This window comes from Microtus ochrogaster, chromosome 17, assembly GCF_000317375.1.
Source record: "Microtus ochrogaster isolate Prairie Vole_2 chromosome 17, MicOch1.0, whole genome shotgun sequence".
NCBI lineage: Eukaryota > Metazoa > Chordata > Mammalia > Rodentia > Cricetidae > Microtus > Microtus ochrogaster.
In genome coordinates this window covers 15,667,229-15,689,275 of record NC_022019.1, presented here as the reverse complement: position 1 = coordinate 15,689,275, position 22,047 = coordinate 15,667,229, and the positions used below count along the sequence as shown (strand labels likewise).

Below are 22,047 nucleotides of genomic sequence, written 5' to 3'. Positions count from 1 at the left end.
AAACACAACCTGTTTGGTCCATTTACTGTTTCTTGTATATGTATGATTGCAAGGCTTGACCACTTACCACTTGGTATTGGATAACCAATCAGGGGGATGCTCTTCCATAAAGAGGGCTATTTCTTCCTTTCCCAGCTTCTTTGGTCGCCTGCAGGGCTGAGGCTCCATGAGATTCCCCTTCTTTATTAGTATGTCTATTGGTGTCCTTGTTCGGGCAGCCATATTGTTGAGATGTTGTAGGTAAATCTTCCCTGCCACCTATAGGGGACAGTCTCACCGTAGATCACTTGGTCCTGTCCTTCTTACAATCCTTCAGCCACCTCTCCCTCACTGTATTTCCTGGGGTGAAGAAGTCATGCTGCAGATGTTATCAGCTGGGTCCGAGCATAACAGGACCATTTGAAATGCATTTAGGAACTATACTGGCTTAGTAAAGCAGTGTTGGAGGTTCTCCTCTAAGATCCCTGTAGTTGGCTAGGCTTCCCGTACCGAGGATGATTCCCGTCCTGTTGAATGGGTCTTAAGTTCAGTTAGACAGCTATTGGTTACTGACAAGATATGCGTGCCACTTCTACACCTTTGGGATTTTCGTACCATGCTGGTCATTGTTGTGGTTCTGCTGGGTAGGACTGCTGGCTGCTTTCCTCCCTTGGAAGCTTGCATAGCAACTTCTAGTTCTGTGAAAACCAGCCCTCAGGGAGGAGGCTTCGGAGTCAGACCCAGCATGGATTCTCTGGGTGTTGGGTGCATGGCGAATGCGCAGTTTTCCAATGCTCCAGCTTCTAAGCATTTTCATTATTATTCTAGGTAAATTAATGAGAACATTTTAGCACAGAGGCCTTGGAAAGGAAGATGGTCTATCCCCAGGGAAAGGGTTCTGTTTTGTTTTAGGGGGCTTTTTTGTTGTTGTTGTTTGTTTGTTTGTTTGTTTGTTTTGGATTGTTGTTTTTTTTTTTTGAGACAAGGTTTCTCTGTAGCTTGACCTGGAACTCACAGAGCTCCGCCTGCCTCTACCTCCCAAGTGCTGGCAGGGTTCTGCTTTGTAATGCACACTGAATTTCTTTTTACGAGTATGTCATTTGATTCTCACAGACTAACACTAGAGGTAAATGGCTTGGCAAAACTCAACTGACTGTCTCAGTGGCAGGTTCTGCTTCAGTTCCTGCCTCTAGGCTCCGGCCTTGAGTTTCTGCCCCGACTTCCCTCAATGATGGACTGTAAACTGTAAGGTGAAATAAACTCTTTCCTCCCCAGTGTTTAACCACAGCAGCAGAAGCCTAACTAGGACCGCAGCTCCTTAGCCACTGCCCACCGTGGTTACCACACCACCCAGAACTCTCTGCCTTACTTCTAGAAATTCCATCATGGCCCACTGGGCCTGCCATATCCCAGCTCTACACTCTCCTTGTTGTGGAACATACACTGTGTGAAGATGTGTTGCTGTGATTGGTGTAACAAGAAGCTGAATGACCAAATAGCTAGGCAGAAGAGGAAAGGCGGGACTTCTGGGCAGAGAGAAAGGAAGTCAGAAGGATGAATCTAGGAGCATGGGAGACAAGAGGATGCAGAACAAGTCAGACATACAGGACAGAGGAAAGGTAACCAAATCACATGATAAAAGGCAGATGAACAGAAACAGGTTGACAGGTTGATTTAAGTTACAAGAGCTAGAGAGACAAGCCTAAGCTAATGGCCAAGCTTTCATAATTAATAAGAAATCTCTGTGTCATTTTGTGAGCTGATGGCAAACAAAAAAGCTTGCTACACTCTTTTCCAGAACTCAGCCATGCCCCTGAATCAGGAAGTCAGGAAACACAGCTTTTCTACTTCCATCTAGATTTGTTTGGGATCTCGCATATTTTCTGCCCAACTTTTAAGCTACAGGGTTAGTGGATTTCAACTCAGGTAGCTGTGCCATTTCCAGTGAGGGACTTGTGGGTGGACGCAGCTTCTGAGACCACCTGCAGGTGGGAGCTGCGAAAGCCCTGACAAACACTCCTTCCTCACAGACCCGAGAGTGAGAGAGTTCCTGCACACTGTTTACACCATGCTGCACAACTCCAGCCAAGGCATCGGGATGGAGCTGGCCTGCACTCTTCTCATGCAAACCGGAACGCCTCTGTCTCCCTGCTTTGTGGAGCAGGTCTCCTGGTGGGCCAACAGCAGTCTGGCGCCAGCCAACTTTAGTGAGCCCACCAGCACCACCACGGAGGAGGTCTCGAGGGGCTCACCCAGGCAGAGCACAGGTAAAGGAAAGCCGTCGTCCTTGGCAGGGCTAAGGGTAGAGGGCTACAAAGAAGTAGTGCCGCCCATCATCTGTCGAAGCCGTGGTGAGGTTCAGGATGCCCTGAGTTACAGCAGAAGTTGAGAAGACAGATAACCTTTGAGGGGCACACAAGGTCTGTGAAACAACCGCAGCTGGCTCGGGGCTCCTCTGTTCCTCCTCTTCACAACCCAACAGAAATACACACGTACACGCACATGTACGCCCATCCTTAAGCACACAGACACCAAAAGGTGTTTCTCAAAGCCGATCACCTCTGGAAATACCCCACGGGATGGGTCCCATGTCACGCTCCGCAGGCCGTTTCTCACCAAGTTCTGCTTCCACCTACAATTAACCCCAGGTGAGAGCAAAATGCAGCAGGACGCAGAAAAGTAGCTTCTGGGACACTCGGGTTAAGGAAACACACACACACAAAAGGACAAGTTATAATCAGTAAGTTTCGCTTGGTTCTATTGGAGGTTTCTACGCATAATGCAACCATCAGCGGCAACCACCGTGTGCCGTGACTCCTAGGAAGTGGGTGGAAGTCACTGCCATCTGCTAGCCTTTAGTTTATTTATTTAGTGCTCTTTGAAATTTGAGTCCATTTCACTTACCCACTAATCCTCAAAGGTGGGGGCTGTCTCCATTTTACAAATGAAGGAACTGAACGACCAAGGGTTGAGTTTCTTGCTTGCCCGTGGTCCACCACGCCAGGATTCTGATCCAGGTAGTTTGACTACCATATTCTCGGTAAGCACACAAAAGAGTCAGATAAATGGAGAATGTTCAAGATCCAGTGTTGCTTAAACATAGAACAGGAAGCTGGGATACAAGTGGACTCTATCTTCAGATGCTCGATGCTGTCTTCGGCAATTTACTTTACAAGGAGTGATCCTTGGGACCAGAGAAATGGTTTGGCGGTTAAGAGGGTGGACCAGGTAGGTCACAAGGGCCTTTAATTCCCCTGTGGGGGATCTGATGCCCTCGGGTAGCATCCAGGGTTACCAGCTGTCATGTGCAGATACCCATACAGAGACAAACACATAGACACGTGGTTACAATATTTTTTAATTAAGGAGTGAGTCCCTGTATCCTTCTTGGGCTGCCAGGGGACACGCTCAAAATCTAACATAGTGTTTCCAACTCCCGGCCTGGCTTCCCTTTAAGAAAAAGAAAGACTTGGTAGAGCCATTTACAGCAATGAATATGGAGTCACTCTGCTCAGATTCAAGAGCAGGGATCTTTCGGTGGGTGACGGGTGGATGGCAGTATGTGAGCAGCTTCCCTGAGCCTCTCTCCTCTCATCTGGAAGATGAAGAATGACAACAAAAAGTCAGAGAGATTTCGTCCAGCATCTAGGCAGAATCTAGCACGAAGTATATTTATTAAACAGTTGATGGCCGGGGACAGCAGCTATCTCTGTAGCAATGGTCCTGTTCTTACATGACATTTTAACCACAGCCCTCCCAAGCTGCGTTCTGAACACAGTTGCCCCAGCGAAGGTGTGGTGAGGGCGCAGCTCAGCAATTAGTGGGCTCGGAGGCGGGGGTGGCAGAGTGCAGTCTTCTCTGGTTCTGAAACCTTGGCCATGCAAGCGTCTGCGTGGAGAGACAGCGCCTATTGAGCTCTGGGACATGACTCAGCGGAACCAGGGGCATTCTGGGCACCTGTTAGAAACAGGCAAGGAAGCCACAATGGACACATGCTAGCAAGAAGGCTGTGGTTCAAGTTCTAAGGTGCCTCGCTGCCCCTGAGCCAGAGGGCAGTCATCAGGGACCCACTCTGAGACCGTGTTCTCACTTTCTGTTTCCATGACAATAAGTTAAAAGTCAGTTAGCAGCTGTGGGTCCCTTGGCAGCATAAGGAATTAAAACGTTTGTGGTAAACTGAAAATAACATGAAGCAGGAGAAAGGGAGAGAGAGAGAACAAGTTTTTCTATCTACAGGCGAGAGCCTGGGTAGCCCACAGTCGGGGGAGGCTGGCACCGTGTCTTCTTGGCTCTCCATCGTGAGCACCATGACCTTCCAAAGCACCTGGCAAAGGAGATTCTCTTCCATGGCCTTGCAGACCCTGCCTTTCACCTGTGCCCACGGCCTCGTCCTTCAAGTCCCCGCGATGCATCAGGTGGCAGAGGTCAGCTATGGTGAGTCCCCCTCCTGTCCACATTCAGAAAGTCGGAGGAAACCAGCGACTCGGGCAAGAGAGGGAGGTGGCCTCTACTTTACAGGATTGGATGGACATATGTTTTCAGAAGGGTCCTTTCTCAGGGTTGTGGGTGGAGGAAAGTCCAGCGTAGCAGGAGACGACAGAGGAGCCTTGAATGGTGTGCCCATCTGGATGCTGAGGACACAGATGTGGAAGAGGAATCATGCGTGGCATTGGCCTCTGCCCTGAGTCTGAACATGTTCATGTGAAATCAAAAATGCCTGGACCAAACACTTTCATGTCATAGCTAACACCCACCCAGGACCAAATGAAGGCCAAAAGGCCTGCAGACTACAGGATTCCTGGTTCTGACACGGCGTTGCTCTGTGTGGCCCTCCTGCCTATGGTTACTAGTCTCAGTCAGTGGGGGCGGGTCCCGGTGCCAGCAGAGACCTGGTGGCCTATGTGTGCTGTAGATGCCAGCATGCTCTGTGCCAAGGATGCCAAGAATGAGCCTCAGCCTGCAATGGGTTCACCTCACACGTGCCTCTACCTTCCTCCCTCCACCCCCCAGCAGCTCCCGATCCCTCCCCTTGTTTAATGTGTCCTGCTGGACTCTGTCACCTGACCCATCCCCTCCTTCTGCAATCACCCTCTGCCTTGGTGGCCTGGATTTGTCTTCAACCTGCAATTTTCTTTGCCCACAAACTCCCTGCTGCCCATCCCGAGACCTATCTGTTTAGGTCATACATAGTTAAACATGATCGATCCTCAAGCCAAACCCAGTCAGGATGCGTGTTTTGTTGGGTCTGGGTGGTGTTTCAAGAGTTGGGGAGTGCAATCAGAGTTCCCTGACGTGGGAAGTCCAAGGACCACCCACCTCCATCCAGGTCTAGTAAGGTGAGCATCCAAACTGCCTAGGGTCCCCCAAAGCCAGTACGTGCAGTAGGATCAAAAACCCAGATTGCTCTTCGAGCTGATGAGGGAGGGGGACTTGATCGGGGAAGGGGGAGGGAAATGGGAGACGGTGGTGGGGAGGAGGCAGAAATCTTTAATAAATAAATAAATTAAAAAAAAGAGACTGTCCTGGGGGCCTGGAGAGATAGCTCAGCTCTCTCTGCTCTTATAGAAGACCTCAATTCAATCTCCAGGAACACAATAAAAAATTCTTAAAAGCCCCCCCCCCAAAAAAAAGAGTTGGGGAGTTTCCATAGGAAATGCAGATTAAAAACCATGTTTAAAGACAAGAGAACATGAAGAGCCTGAATCTCCATAAGCCCAGACTAGACAGGCTCCCTCAAGACACCGTCCCAGCAGGCTCAGCTGCAGTGAATCCTTGAGAAAGGCCCCATGGGAGATCTTAGATGGCTTTAGGATCAGTAAAGGAACCATGCCATGTAACTGGGGACTGTTCTTTCATTTTCCAGACCTGAATAATTACACAAAAACTATATTATTTACAACAGTGTTTGGCCAATGGCTCAGGTATATTTCTATCTAGTTCTTACATCTTAAATTAACCCATTTCTATTATTTTATACTTTACCACGAGCCCTGTGGTTTGTTACCACTTGCTTCTTGGGCATCTACATGGCACCTGGTTGGCTCCGCTTTCTTTCCCCCTCTAGCTCTGCTTGGATTTTTCACCTTGCTATATTCTGCCCTGCCATAGGCCAATAAAGTAGCTTCTTTATCAACAACCGGTAATAAAACATTCACAGCATACAGAGGGGAATCCCACATTGATGTCACCTAACAGTTCCCAGTCTCAGACTGCTTCCTGAGGCCAAGATTGGCACTCTGTTTTACTGTTGCTGTCTTGTAAGTCTGCCTACTCCAGGTTGTGGCATTGTTTGGTTTCTCTGACTCCCGGGACAGAGCTAATCCCTGACCCACCAAACCCCTAGGCCAGTTCCAGGATGCTGCAGGCCACAGGATAGACGTTCTGGAGCTGTTGTACCTGGGAAGAGCAGCCAGTTTGTTCCTGGTGGTTCCGCAAGACAAGGACACCCCTCTGGACTGCATTGAGCCACACCTCACAGCCAGAGCTATCCACCTCTGGGCCACCAGGCTGAAGAGAACCAGAATGGATGTGTTCCTCCCCAGGTGAGTGGCTACACCTTCCTCACAAGGGAATGACTGCGGTAGCCAGTGGGGCTTGTACGTAGAGTCAAATGGTCAGACTCCAAGACCCATCCTCTCACTGGGCTAGCTTGTCAAATGAACTTAGGCCAAGGAGAAGTTCCCTGGGGTCTGAGGCTATTCTAAAGTCACTGCAAAGTAGAACATGGCACATACAGTTGGGTTAACTTCCCCGGTCTTCCTGAAATGAATGACTCTCACCGAACTGACTCAGGTCCCTTCCTTGCTCTGCAGGCATGCCACTGCGGGATAAGAGAAGTGTAAGGTGGCACCCTTGTGGGTACAGCTGTCATTGCCCCCAAACCAAAGAGACAAGATGACTTGTGTAAATGAGAAAGCATGTGTGTAATTCTAGTTAGAAGCCAAATTAGGACATAAAAATTCCAGACTTTTCCAGGCATGGCGGGACAGCTGTAAACCCAGATCGTCAGGATGACGGTCATCAGCAAGCTCAAAACCAGTCTGGGCTACAGAGTGATTCCCCACTAGCCTGAGCAATTGCATGAGACCCTATCTCTATTAGCTAGTAAATTCAAGACTTGCCATCTTTGTGTTGAAGATACATTTGTTCTAAGTGGAAAGGTACAGTCCTTGAAGAAAATCCAGTAGATATAAATATAAATTGAAAAAAGAAAACTAGTAATAGTGTTCTTGTTTTCCAAAGCAACGATGTTAGCAAAACTCATTGTTTTACAAAAGAGTTCTGCCCAGAGTTTGTCAAATGATGAGCTGGTCCGGCAATTTGAAACCAGAGAAGGCTCAGCATAGCTTTGTAGGTCAGCACAAAGTGCAGAGTGTTGATGTCGGGGAGCTCACTGTCAGCCATGAATTCTTCAGTCCTGTCCATTTGGGGCCTTGGTCACACTCCAAGACCAGGGCTCCCAGTGGGTACAGGCAAAGGCCTTGGCAGGGCTCCCTCCCTCAGGCTCTTAAAAATAAGTGCATCTCCTGGAACAAAAAACAAAAAACACCATACAAGGAGAAACCCAAGGAGGCAGGGCCCAGGTCTAAAATGAGATCAGGCATAACGAAGAGCCAAGATGAACTCACAGCCAAGACAAAGCCCCTTTCTCAAAGCCAAAGGCTCGGCCCCTGATCTTGTGGCATTTGGGGCTAATTAGTGCAGGAGGGAAGGCAGCTCATGCAGACAGTATGGAGAGAAGGGGCAGCCCAGCCAAGAACCTGCCGTCTCTCATGAAGAAGACTAGCTCGGCCTGGAGCGGCTAATGGAAGGAGGCCTCCCCAGGAAACACTCAGCTCTACAGAGAGAGGAGACCATGACACTCACATTCTCCCAGGCCCTCAGCAGTGACCCTGAAAACACAGGACAGAGGAGGAGGTCAGAGGGTCTCGGCAATGACTTAAACTACCTCCTCATTCTGATAAATATATTTAGTCACCCAAGGTACCAAGCATCTAATCCAAAACGAATAGGAGATTTCTAGATAAATAAAAGCCATTTATTTCATAAACAAAAGCAACCTTACATACACACACATACCAGACCAAAGGAAAAAAACCAAACAAACAAAAAGCTTAGTTGTAAACTTTTTAGGGCAGTGATTCTAAACCTAAAAAAGTGATTCCAAACCTGTGGGTCATGACCCATTGGGAGGGGGTTCAACCACCCTTTTCTTGGGGTTCCATATCAGATATCCTGCATATCAGATATTTACATCACAATTCATAACAGCAGCAGAATTAAGGTTATGAAATAGCACTGAAAATAATTTTATAGTTGGGGGTCACCACAACGTGAGGAACTGTATTAAGGGTCCCAGCATAGGAAGGTTGAGAAACCCTGGTTTAGGGAATAAACCCAAAAGTTAAAACTGCGTTAAGCTCAGCTTTAGACCTAAGCCTTGGGCCATGATAGACACAGCCACGGTTTTGTTGTTCTCCTCTTCTCTTTGGACAGCCCTTCACTACTTAGCCCTGGCTAGTTAGGAACTTACTATGGAGACCAGGCTGGCCTCAAACTCACAGAGATCCACCTGCCTCCGCCTTCTAGCACCAGGTTTAAAGGCACTTGATGCTACCACCTGCTGCACAGCCAGCTTTTGGGTAAGAATTTACCTCTGCTTTGCTCAAGTCAGTCAGTCTCCATTTAGTAGAATGTGCTCTATGGTCATCCGATAGATTTCACTGAACAAGAACCCATAGATGCCTGAAACTAGAAAATAACATGTTTAGGAATATAGAACAGCCCAGGTCAGCCAGGACTACATAGTGAGACTCTGTCTAAAACAAACAAAAATCTGGCTGTGTCTACCATGGTCCAAGGCATATGTCTAAATCCAGACCTAAATCATTTCCAGTTTATGCCCTAGTACATGGCTCTCTCGCGCTCTCTCTCTCCCTCCCTCTTTCTCTCTCCACCCACCCACCCACACCACACCACACATCACACACACACACACACACACACACACACACACACACAATATATATATATATATATATATATATATACACACACACACACACAACGCATTTAGGTCACATTCCATATATCTAAGAGTCTGGCACCAGCATCTCCTCTGCTCTGCATCATGGCAGAGAAGATGAAGTGGTGGCAGAAGCAGTCATGGGGTGGAAAGGGACATGAGAGAGATTGAGGGTCTGATTTCCTCTTTTACGTTGAGAACCACTCCCATAGAAAACAACAGAACTATGTTTACCTCCCAAGGGCTGTCCTGACCGATCACCTTCTGTTAGACCTGCATCCCAAAGGCCCCGCTAACTCAATATCACTACCCTGCGAGCCAGGCTTCCAGCACAAGAACCTTTGGGGACACACCCAAGCAATATTCAAATTCACACACACACACACACACACACACACACACACACACACAGTGAGCTTTGCTCTTCTTTGAAGAAGCTGCTGGCTACCATTATATGCAACACTTTCTAAAGGACATTTCTCTCTCTTCTAGATGGGATATAGTGTCCATAAAAGTCATTTGAGCTGGGTATGCTGGTGTACACCTTTAATATCATCACTCAGTAGGCGGAGGCAAGCAGATCTCTGTGAGCTTGAGACCAGCCTGGTCTACATAGTTCTGGGCCAGCCACAGTTATTTAGCAAGACCCTGTCTCAATGAATAAATAGATAATAAGTGCACACTGTATGTACTTTTTAAAGTTTATTTACAAAAGTATTCAGCCATGAATACAAATTTTATAATTTATAAAGAGTGTGTTTCACGTAGCCAAGGATGACCTTGAACTTCTGCTCCTGATGCCTCTGGATCACGAATCCTCGATTCACAGATGTGCACCAGGGCAGTTGATTTATGGGGTGCTGGGGATCAAACTTGGGGCTTTGTATGCGCCAGACGAGCACTCTATCAGCTGAGATAGACCTCCAACCTACTCTGAGCTCTGGAAGATGTTCGTCACCTTAGAAAGAAACCCACATTCATCAGGCATCTCTTCTCGGCGCTGGGCAACCACTATTTTTCTCTGTGGATTTTCTTTGAAGGGATAGTTCATGCAACGAGCCTTTTATGGGGCTTTTATCACCTATCTCGTCTCTTTTAATGGCTCAATAATATTCTAGTACATGGGTACACTGTATTTTATTTAAGCATTTCTTTCCAACGTTTTCAACTGAAATGAAATAACATCACTTTCCCCCTCCCTTTCCTTCTCTAGGCCCTCCCAGCTACCCTCATTTGAACCCTTCCTCAAATTACTATTATTGTCACATACCTGCAGTCATTAGCTGCCTGTAGTTGTTTTTCTTGGGGGTGTGACCCAGAGAAAATTTCCCCTTCCATCTTAATAGGTCCGTTGATATCACCATTGTTCTGGTCTTGTGCATGCAGACATTTCTAGGAGATACCATTTTGTGTAACTCTTAAAACTCATCGCCTAATTAAAGTCTCAAAGTCTATGCCTAGCTTTACTAAGAGTTTTAAGGTATGGGTTTCGCTCTTACTTTAGGCTTTTGATCCACTGTGAATTAATTATTGTACCTGTGACAACTTGAGGTCCAGGGGACACCAACGATCCTTGCTGTAGGAAATCTGCATGTAACTTTTGGCTCCCAAAAATACTACTAATAGCCTGCTCTTGACTGCTCTTGTCCCAGTATCAAGCAGTACTACCATATATATTTTGTGCAAGACATGTATGGTTAAAAATAAGTGATATCCACACTTCTAACTGACCACATTCACAGAGATGATATCATGGAACAGTGGGGGGCATTGCAGATGTTCAGCGGAAGAGGTTGTAAAATGATCACACCCGTGTAATACACTGTAAATCGCAGGTGTCAATCTTCTGCTGTCATGACTCAACACAGCATCTGCGCATCTGCTCACATTTTCAAGGGCTGGAAGAGCAGAACTGCGGCGTGCGGCAGTCTCTAAGTGCATGCTAAGCTTAGCTTGTACATATCTTCTGGTAGGAAATGCCAAATTAGCCATATGTGTTATGTATCCATGACATACATTCCCCTTCAGTGTTATTTTTCTAGGCTGCATAGTTCACCTGTAAAGTTTTCAAATTGATGCAAAATTTCCAAAAACAAAAGAAAAATCTACGTCAGTCGAAGCCCATGTTATTTGAGAGTCAGCTGCATTTGGTGTAAGGAGGAGGCCAAGCCTTCATGCGTTTGCATGTGGTGATTGCCCAGTATCCTATGGATTTGTTGAAAGTATCATTCTTTCCTTCATCATCAAAAAAAAAAAAAAAAGCCAGATGTATGGGCTTATTTCTGAACTCTCAGTTTCATTCTATGGGAAGATTCTTGTATTTGTGTAGTGTTGTGCCACTTTGGCTCCTAGAACAGCAATCAGCTTAGAAATCAGGAGGTGAGTCTAATTTTGTTCTCTTCTTCCTAGAGACTGTTTAACTTACGAATTTTAAGATCAGCTTACCAGTTTCTGCCCAAAACAAGCAAGTTGCCATTAGACACGAGGATATCTTGGATACGTATGCCAGTCAGGGAGTGCTGTCTTCTGACGTGGGTGTCTCAGGCTGGGGGCTTGGGATGCCTTCCTTCCATTCAGTTGTTTCTTTGACAGAGTTTTGTGCTTCTGGGTGTCTCAAATAAGCTCTAATAGGGTTTTTGAGTATTCTTCGGTGTTTTCTACACGTAAGACCAAGTCATCTCCAAATTCAGATAGAGTTACTTCTTCCTCTTTTTTTTTTTTTTTTAGTTTTTCCGAGACACAGGGTTTCCTCTGTAGCTTTGGAGACTGTCCTGGCACTAGCTCTTGTAGACCAGGCTGGCCTTGAACTCACAGAGATCCACCTGCCTCTGCCTCCCGAGTGCTGGGATTAAAGGCATGCGTCACCACCGCCCGGCCTACTTCTTCCTCTTTTAAACTATATTTTATTTTACAACTTTTTTTCATGGTACTGAGGATTGAACTCAGGGTCTCTTGTATGCCAGGCAAGTGCTGTACCACTGGGCTCTATCGCTAGCCTCCACCTCCTTTCTGATGTGATCTGGCTTGTGGAGTTACACCCTCCTGCACAAGGCCAAAGTCAAGTGGCGTGAATGGCTACCCTTGTTCTTGATCTTACATGGGAACCTTGAAGCGAAGATGCTAGGTGCGGGGATTTTTGTAGACGTTCTTCATCATCTTGAGTCACCTCATGTCCCAAACTGGCTGACTATTTGATGCTCTTTGGGCTTTTTGTTTGGGCATCACTTGTCTTTGTATTTGGTAGTAACGTCCAAGCAAACTAGGCTAGTGCTCTATCACTGAACATCCCCCAAGTCCTGTTGATTTTTAATCACGAAAAGGTGTTAGATTTTGTCACAAGCCTCTTCTTTAACTGTTGAGATGAGCACGTAATCTTTATTAACATGTTGTTATCTTATTTTCATGCCTAAACACATCTTGCACTCTTTCTCTAAGCCCTACTTGGTGGTGGGAGAATTGATATGATGTTGGATTTAACTGTACTCAATCCACTTCAACCCAATCCCTACTGTGTTGTTGAGAGTTCATATGAAATATGACTCTAGCTTCTCTACAGGGCAGGCAGCGCCTCCGCTGTTTACTCCAGTTACCGTGCTTTCTTCCTGTTCTGCCTTTACAATCACATGGGAGCAGCACTGGAATAATAGAATATAGAATAGAATATAATCATATAGGAGCACCACCAGGATCTTCTGAAATGAGACCCCACTTTTCTTGACTTCACTAAAGCATGACATCATTCACTTTCCTCACCCACCACATCTTTGGTTTCTTAATATTATTGTGAAACCACAGTCAAAACACAGCCATGCTGGGCATTGTACTGAACCCTTTACACGAATTCTCATTTAACTGTCAAGCCCTATTTAGATTTTACCGCTGCCATGCTTATCACACAAGGAAACATAAACAAGGAAATAGAGGTGAGGTAACATGCCACTGGGTCTGGGAAGAAGCTCCTGGTGAGAGGAAACAAATAAAAAAAAAAAGCCAGGTCCATAGCGCTAATTGTTACAGTCAGCATTTATGCTTTTCAAAAAGGATGTTTCCTGGGCTGAAGACAAATAGTTTGAAAAATATCAACAAACTTTTTTTTTTGTTTTTCTAAAGTTATATATGGTTTATACAAAAAACCATTTAAATTATATTTCTTTTTTTATTTTCAAAGATAAAGAGCAGTAGCAGTCTATTTGAAGGCTTCTTCGACAGCAAATCAGTGCTTTGTCTTGGGGAAATGCTGAGCTGAGTCTCTCTGCTTTCAGTGGTGTGTGGGCAGTTCAAGGTTGAGTTCCTTCTCTGCTGCACATCAAAGGCAAACACATACTGCACACAGCAAACATGAAAATGTGTTACACAGCAGAAAAGCTCTACAAGGTACTATAGCTACTGTTTTGCATCCATTATGTCTGAGATTCTATCCAAATGTGAGGAGCAAAGTCCAAGTGATCATGGCTAGGCTCCACACTCTCATAGCCTGGATTTGAACTGAAGGGCACCCCATTACTCATTAGGGCATTCTTGAGGAGGTTCTTAAAAATACATAATGCTTTGAATTTTCCATCTACTACATAAGGAATAATAGCCATTATATGAAGATGGAATCATTTCTATGAAGTTCTCATCTTAGTATCTACCACAGTGTGAACACTCACTAAATATTACTAATAAAAAGGAGCTGAGGTAGCTTCTCTTCTCAGGTCACTTATGGTGTCATAAAGAATATTAATAGGAAGCAGACTGGTCTGGACACCCTCAGAGTACAACTTTGCAAACTGGACTTTAAGAACCAGAGTGACTAGGCTAAGGGTGGAGCTCAAGCAATAGAAAATCTGGCAAGGATGCAGGAGGTCCTGGGCCCTAACTCTAGTACCATCTTGAAAAAGTCAGGCCATCTGAGTAGGAAGGTAACAGCTGAGGGATGGACACTTATTTAAAGGCAGTCAAGGGAAACAGGGCCATCATAAATGAGCAGTATAGACAAAGCTGGGGAAAGCCCAGAGGGGTCAAGATAGCCCCAGGTGTGACTCAAGAGAAGGAACAATGAAAAACACAGAGTGGTGAATTCCAGTGTGCCATGACCTCCATGTAGTATGTATGAGAGAGTAGTGTGCATTCTAAATGGCACCTGATAGTTGGCTTTTGTTTTGCAGGTTTCGGATCCAAAATCAGTTTGATTTAAAAAGCATTTTAAGATCATGGGGTATCACTGATCTTTTTGACCCACTCAAAGCTAACTTGAAAGGAATTTCAGGTAATCATTTTTCAATTCTTCCGATCTTTTGGGGGCATTATGTTTGGGACAGTTTTGCTATATTGATGAAAGGACCTTTACTGTTTCCATAGAGCTTTTGACAGTAAAACACTTGTCTAAAAGAATAAAGCACTTGGCTTTCTATAAGAATGTGGTGCCTCTTATAACAGTCAAGTTCTGATTGGATTTGGTGAGTGAAGGGTGCTCCTTGGGGATATTAAGTGTGGACTTGGAAAGCACCATCATAGTGTAGCAAGTGGCCATAGGTGAAGAGACCTCCCTCTGCCGTGACCAGACTCTCATGAAGACTCAAGGCAGCACCGGAACCTTCATTCTGCTCTCTGCTGTCCCATCAGCATCATGGTCATCCCGTCTCTACCCTTTCCCTTCCTGGTTGCCTTTAACTCCTCCTGCCTTTTGTAATGAGCTAAGCGTAAATCTTTCCTTCATCCATTCCTCAAATTTCCCTTGCTCTTACGACCTTGCCCTAAGAGGCAGCCACCACGCTCAACTTCTTTTCCATAGTTGACTTGCTACTGCTCATCACTAGGGGCCATGCTTGCCTGCAGTCTGAGCTTACACTGCACTCCCAAGAGAAAAGGAATGGTAACATCTACTTTGAGAATTTCTTGAGGGAACCACTGTCTCAACTTCGGCCAACTCATAATGCCCTGGACTGTACCTGCTCCACAGACTATCTGTGAGGGGAGAACACTGCAACAGATGTTCTCATTGGTCTAGACAATGCTTTTACTTGATGAACTTGGAAGTTATCATTTTAAATACCAGGTCATTGGAATACCTGGCACTAAAACTTGGTTCAGAATATTCCTTAATTACAGACAATAATGGGAGTTTGATCTTCAAGTCCAGGTTTGTGCTTTAGATGTGACCAGACAGAACAACTGCAAGTTACTTATTCAATAAAGCATGGCAGGAAGTATCTAGAGTACTAAAATTTGCCATCTTTGGGCTAAGACTTCATAATAGAATACTTGCTGAACATGCACAAAGTCCTGGGTCCCGTCTCCAACACACACACACACACACACACACACACACACACAAAACCCATCTACCACCTCTTTGTCTAAATGTACAAAGACAATAGTAAAGTTTTCTACTGTCCACAATACTAGGTATACAATTAGAAACAAGGCAATACTGCTGGCTTAGTTGAAAATATCAACCAGAAATTTTCCTTATTAAGAGGAATGCTTTGACACTTGCAGGAAAGGAAGACTATAACAGCAAAATGATCAAAGGCAAGGGACAGCCAAGTTATGCATATTCTATCTTCAATAATGGGCAAGCATATTATCTTCTCAAGGCTTCAGAATTCAGCTCTGGCATCCCTGTGGCTGATGGAAATTTCATTACTTTTACATCCAAATGAAAAACTTTAGGATGTTGGGTTTGGTACCTGGTACCAAAAGGGAGGGGGAAAAAGCAGCTTTGAGGTTATTCTTGGCCCTCTCTTCCACAACATTGCATTAATCAGTTGCTCCTTCATAATTCCTGGCCTTTCTCCCTCAGCATCTAAGAAAGACATATTCAAATGTCCGTCTTGTGTCCTTAACCAGTAGTGGTCCTGTAGCGTGCAGTCCCACTGTTAGTAAAAATGCCCATGGCCTGTAAGATGAGCGATCCACTGTTTCTGAGACAGAATCTCTCACTAGGATTAGGCTCCACTGGGCAGCAAGCTACGGGACTCCACTGCCTTTCTCCCTTGCTCCTCCCAGCCTGTGCAGTGCTGGGACTGTACGCATGTACCGCATCCCTTGGCTTTTTACCATGGGTTCAAGGAATCCCATTTGAGTTCTCATTACCAACTGAGCCATCACCCCAGCCTGTTACCAAGTCTTATGAGTACCACTGAGATGGCTCACATCTAACACAATTCATTTACTTACATTTGTTCAAACCAATATAATTCAAGGCTCACAGATCTGGCTTAAAAATCCAGCATGTGTTAATAATTTTGGGGCTTATTTTCATGCTTTTTACTGAGACTTAACAATTTTCTTACATTGTTTTGTTCCAATATAATATAGAAGTCAAGTGATGGCACAACATCTGCTTTTATTAATTAAGCAGCTACTTACTAAAAATAATCTTTTGGGCTGTGGTAGTGCACACCTTTAATCTCAGGCAGAGGAAGGTGGATTTCTTTGAGTTCAAGGCCATTCTGCTTTACAGAGCAAGTTCCAGGACAGCCAGAGCTGTTACACAAGAAACCCTGCCAAAAAAGAACGAGAAAGAAAGAAAGAAGAAAAAAAGGAAAAAAAAAACCCAAATGAACAATAATAACAAAAAGCTGCTTTCTAGCTATGGTAGTGAAGCTGAGTCACTGGGACAGACATAAACCTTGTGATAGTTTAAAAAAAATTAATATCTGACCCTTTATAGATATAGCTTGCCAACTAAGATATTGCTTTCTGATGCCTGTCTTTAAACATAACTCAAGACCACTCACGTCAGTACCCAAGTGGGCTTCTGCCTACAGCAGAGACAAGGCCACTGAAACAAATGGGAAGTTACCACCCACCTCACCAATTGTATGGAACAATCTTGGTTTTAAAAATTAAAGTTTTATTGTGTGTGCGTGCTGGGGTAAAGGAGTACATGAACAGCGTGGAGCTCAGAGACAACTCTGTAAAGTCAGTTCTCTCCTTCCCCATTTCTGTGGCTTCCAAGGATGGAAGCAGGGTCATCAGATTTGTGAGGCAAGCAACTTTACCTGCCGAGCCATCTTATCAGTGCTATCTGCAGTTTTTACGAGAAATGAAAAAACAGAGCCATCTCTCTCCAATTAACAAGGGGTCACCATACTTTGTATTACTGAGGAAGCCCAACAAAGCTCTTTTTTCCCCCACTTGATTCCAAAGTCAGAATCACTTAGAATTCTCCTTTCCCAGGGGGGTAAAACACTTCTCTGTTCCTTCTTGGCATTTTAAAAACTCAATATTCCAGATCTCACCTGAGCCCAGATACAGCTCTCCGTCCCCACTGACACCTTGTCTCTACAGATTACAAAGTTATCAAGTTGCTGCAGTTTCTTTCTCACTGAAGAGAACAGGTAGGCACCTGTTCTGGGCAATCCCCTTCCTTAGGTACCATCAGCAGGCTTTGATAGAAACTCATACCTCCAGTTCAGGTATTGCTTGGGTACAAATTTCAAACTCTTTAAAAACTATCTTAGTCTTTGTTTTCTTAAGCAGGTAGTCAACTTCCAATTTCTGTCCAGTAAGAAGTTCCAACTACATGCAATGATTTGAATAAGGCAATTGTCTAGAGGGCCATAGGCAGTACAGTCAACATTACACAGAAAGGAGTAAGCAGAGAATGAGAAAGCAACCAGCTAGCTAGTTGAGCCACCCAAGATTCCTCCAGACACTTTCCTATGTCTTGGGCCAGCTGCAGTGGTTCATTACATACCTACCCTTCACTTCTCATACCTACCCTTCATTTCTCATACCTAAAGGATGGAAAAGATAAGCGACAAGTTCTTCCCAAAGGAAATCATTATCAGAAAAAGGAAGCAAATGTCCCATCCCTGTCCTGATGAGGAGTCAAGGACAAAATGCAGACAATGATTTACTAATGCGTGATCAACTATATATAAAAGGTTGATGGCACCTACCAACCAAAGGAATGGGAATTAAACCCTTGCCAAAGACCGCAATGTGCTTAGTGCTGGATTCATACGCCGCTTGACACGTGCAAGTACTAAGCATTACTCTGAAAGCTGGGCCAGGCAGTAAAGCAAACATGCCACAATGGCCACTTGCTAGAGCTAACAGTAAGACGGGGAAGGGGGTAGCCTTGAATAGGCAGTATCACGGAGGAGGAATGGGCAGCATGCTGGGAAGGAGGGAGAAGAATCCCTCACATTTGCTGTGCAACAGTATGTAGGCACTGGTATGTTTATACTTGGCTATGAAGTGCTTCCCAGAATGTTCAGCTAATAAACTGGGAGAAAGGGGAGGTGAGGGTGGCTTCAGGGTAGAAAGCTATGTACTGCAGTCCTGCTGGAGCCACTCACAGCAAATATTAGCAAATCAGCAGTCCCAAGAAAGTTTCCTACTCACAACCACGTGGGATCCATTAACCTGCATCTCCCTTATTAACTAAGGAGACGTTTCTACAAAACAGCACCTACACATGATTCTGAGGGAAAAACAGGCTGTGACCTTTAATGGCACTAAGCAGATGCCAACAATTCAGAAAAGCGAAGGACAGGAAAACCCCTCTGCTTTTCCTGGTTAGTTCATTAGTGGCATAATATTTCAATAGCCTCATGACAAATGCGAGCACAATGCAGACTGAATACAAGATAAACACAGAGTAGTCTACAGAAAGGTCAGCTCTCACCAGAGAATTTCAAAGATGTGACGTTGATGGCATACTGGCTATGAGTAGTCTCAGCTATGGCTATGCAAACAGCTACGGATATGCAAACAATTAAACAATTTTGGTCATTCTTGGAATAAAAACTACTTAAGCAACTCATCTGCCTTTCCAGACACTCAAAACAGTCCAACCTAGCTTACCAAAGAGGCATTCATATCAGGACAATGACCCCCACCCCCACCCCTGGGTGTGTGTGTGGGCAAACAATGCAGACATGGGATTTGCTGTATGTTATCTGACAAGGGGTTTCAGAATGAAGTTGCACTCATTTAATCATATTAAAGTAGTTCAGACAACACAGAGGTAACAGTGTCAGACAGTAAAACCTCAACTGGCAAAGATGCTCTTTACGAATTTTTTTTTAATATTGGCACTGTTTGTTCAGTGGACTAGAAGGAGCTAATTATTAACAGAGAATTTTGTTTCTTCTCTCAAAGTCAAGCAGAAAAAGACCACCACTGAAAACAATCTGATTCTCCACTGGTACCAAGTGAATATCCACTGACTTCCGCCTTCCATCCTCTACTGCCAGTTTTCCCTTACAGTGGGAATAACCATCTCATGATATCCCATTGTGTCACTGCAATGACACACAAGAATCTGCACCCTAGGTTCGCTTTAGTCTCACAGAACCTTTAGGGGTCATCTCCTTGCATGCACATGACTAGTGCAGAACAACCTAATAAGCAAAGCTCCCTACCTACATCAAAATCTCTTGGATGGTGTACTATAGTACAGAGGGCAGTTTCTTGAATGGAGGGGATTGGGTAGAAATGGGCTTTGGGTCTGAAACCTGGATATTCTCAATTCTGATTGGGTGTGTGTGATACCAGATCAGCACTTCCCCTCAAGCAGAAGGGCTGGGCAGCTTAGCCTTATTTCTACATGTCAACCTTCACAATTTGTTGTAACACATTATTCCATCTTTGGAGAATTGTTCAGTTACAGAAATCTGTCAAGCCCTTTCTAAGTTTTCTCATTACTATTTGCTAAGCTTATGTTTGAAACTGTTAACACACACACACACACACAGCTGTAACCTCACACTTCTCTATGGGTTCCAGCCCTTAAGGTAAGCAAACTAGGAAAGCAGCAGTCAGTTCCAAAGAATGTAGTTGTGGAGCAGCAGGCATTTCTTTCTTTCTTCTTTTTAACATTTATTATGTACACAGTGTTCAGCCTCCATGTATGCCTGCAGGCCAGAAGAGGGCACCAGATCTCATTAAAGGTGGTTGTGAGCTACCATGTGGTTGCTGGGAATTGAACTCAGGACCTCTGGAAGAGCAGTCAGTGCTCTTAACCTCTGAGCCATCTCTCCAGACCAGCAGCAGGCATTTCTAACCACTGGATTATTCTCATAAATAATCCAATGACTTTTATCTTCAGTGTCTTCTTAAAAACTACTGCCCAAGAGGACAGTCAAGGGGAAACTAAGTTTGTTGAACTTATTCCTGGGTGACAGTATCTACTTTGTAACACATTCTTGGGAGCCTAATGACTTACTTACTTAACTTTAGAAGTATAGGCTAAAGTTAAGATTTTAATATTAACATTTAAAATTAACTTTATGGGTTCAGTCTCTACTAATTTAGGGGAAGACAGATTAAATCTAGTGACCAGAGCTCGTCAGAGTTGTAGAAAGATAACGTGACTTGGCAGTTTTCTGTACCACTCCCTGTAGACTAGTAGCACTGAATCTTCAAGTTTTACTTGATATGTACAGAAAATGTAAACAAATCACTTCACGTTTCTGTCATTTGCAAATTAGGCAAAGACAGCTTTTATGTTTCTGAAGCAACCCACAAGGCCAAGATGGAGCTTTCCGAGGAGGGCACCAGGTCATCTGCAGCCACAGGTACGTCCAGAAGCCAGGCACTCAGCACCATGGTGCAGCTCAGTTGACTCCAGTTGTAAACCACACCATTTAAGCCCAAGACCAGGTGTGATGCAACATTTTTTTTTAAATGCCAGAAGGCAAAATCTTGAAAAGTAATGATGCCAAAAGTATCATTGCCCTATCAACAAGGAATAAAATCATACAGATTTTACCTTAGAGGGAAGCTACTTCATGGAATATTTTAAAAATGAGACACAGGATTGATTAAATAGTATCTTTCCTCTTTAATTTCACCATTTGCAGTCCCAAAGTACCACACAGTAAAATGTCACTAAGTGTTTTGACTCCTTAAAGACAAATCAAGGTTAGTACCTATGTATCTACATCTGCATGTACTTTGCCATGGTCAGGAAACATGACAGGGTCTATTCTTTCCCCAGCTGTGTTGCTGCTGAGGAGGTCCCGGACTCCTGTTTTTAAAGCAGATCGGCCCTTCATCTTTCTTCTGAGAGAACATAGCACAGGTACTGACTCTTTTAAAAATTGGATTCAGACATTTATCTTCCTCCTAACAATCTAATTTTACACATCCATTTTCAAATTATTTCTTCTAGTTCTTTCTATGGTGTTTTCTTAGCAGCTGCTGTCTTACATCCTGAGAAAGGGAAATTATTTCACAGAACAGAGGAACCTCTTTTTCCTTCATGGCTTTTACTTTTCCATTTTATTTATTTGTAGCTAGTGCTTTTTTTTTTTTGAGTAGATTTCTACTCTAAAAACTTAAAATCATGAAAATACAGGTCAATCAAATCTTGCCTTTCTTGTTAGAAAAGACTGTTTCTTCAGGTCAAGATACATAATAGAAGTCACACAGAGTCTGCAGTATTTTAGGGATGCACACATTTCTATGTTGTTTGCTGGCCTTTCTCAAGTACTTTTCTGCACCACTACAGAATAGTCTCAATGCAAAAATGGGAGGCACAGGTTAGCCTAGCTAGCACAACAGAAGGACAAGCAGGTATCCCTAAAATTCAGCAAAATTGAAAATGGACTTTGAATTATTATTATCCCTCAAATTGTTCTCCTGCAATAATTATTGGCCTCAGAAGGAAGCGATTCTCAGTAAAGAGTTGTTGGCAATTCTCAGTAGTGTTTAAAACAATATGGAACAAGATTAATACAATCAGGCCAAGGTGAACCTACTTTAACTAAACATCAGGCATTACTTTTATTTGGGGAAAAGAAAAAAAGATACCAAAAGTTAGAATGAAAATTAGCATAGTTTAACACAGATTGTTAAAAGGAAATATTGTCAACATCATTTTATCTGAGAATCATTTGTATACTGCCATAACTTGTGCTAGAAATCAAATGAACATTTCACGACAAAAAGGATGTAGGTAATCATTCCGTGGAAAATAATCTACTTGGGGATCATGACAATGTCCACCTAGTATTTCACCATGGTCACCCCAACCCCAGTGACTGCGAATAGACAAAATGGCCCTGATCACTCAGACCAGGCAGCAGAGAGTATGTTTT

The 22,047-nt window shown here is 44.2% G+C and overlaps 1 protein-coding gene across 2 annotated transcripts in view; it reads left to right on the top strand.

Annotated features, from left to right (window-relative positions):
* Positions 1-22,047, top strand: part of Serpine3 (serpin family E member 3) — a 28,121-nt gene that overhangs the window by 4,422 nt on the left and 1,652 nt on the right. Inside the window, exons 3-8 of one of the 2 annotated variants that reach the window (XM_026783215.1) lie at positions 2,010-2,246; positions 4,216-4,413; positions 6,323-6,521; positions 14,155-14,255; positions 20,437-20,523; positions 20,946-21,029. In XM_026783215.1, the coding sequence (XP_026639016.1) occupies positions 2,010-2,246; positions 4,216-4,413; positions 6,323-6,521; positions 14,155-14,255; positions 20,437-20,523; positions 20,946-21,029 (906 nt within the window). Of the gene's footprint in view, positions 1-2,009; positions 2,247-4,215; positions 4,414-6,322; positions 6,522-14,154; positions 14,256-20,436; positions 20,524-20,945; positions 22,042-22,047 lie in introns of those variants that run through there. The other variant, XM_026783214.1, reaches the window with a different exon arrangement.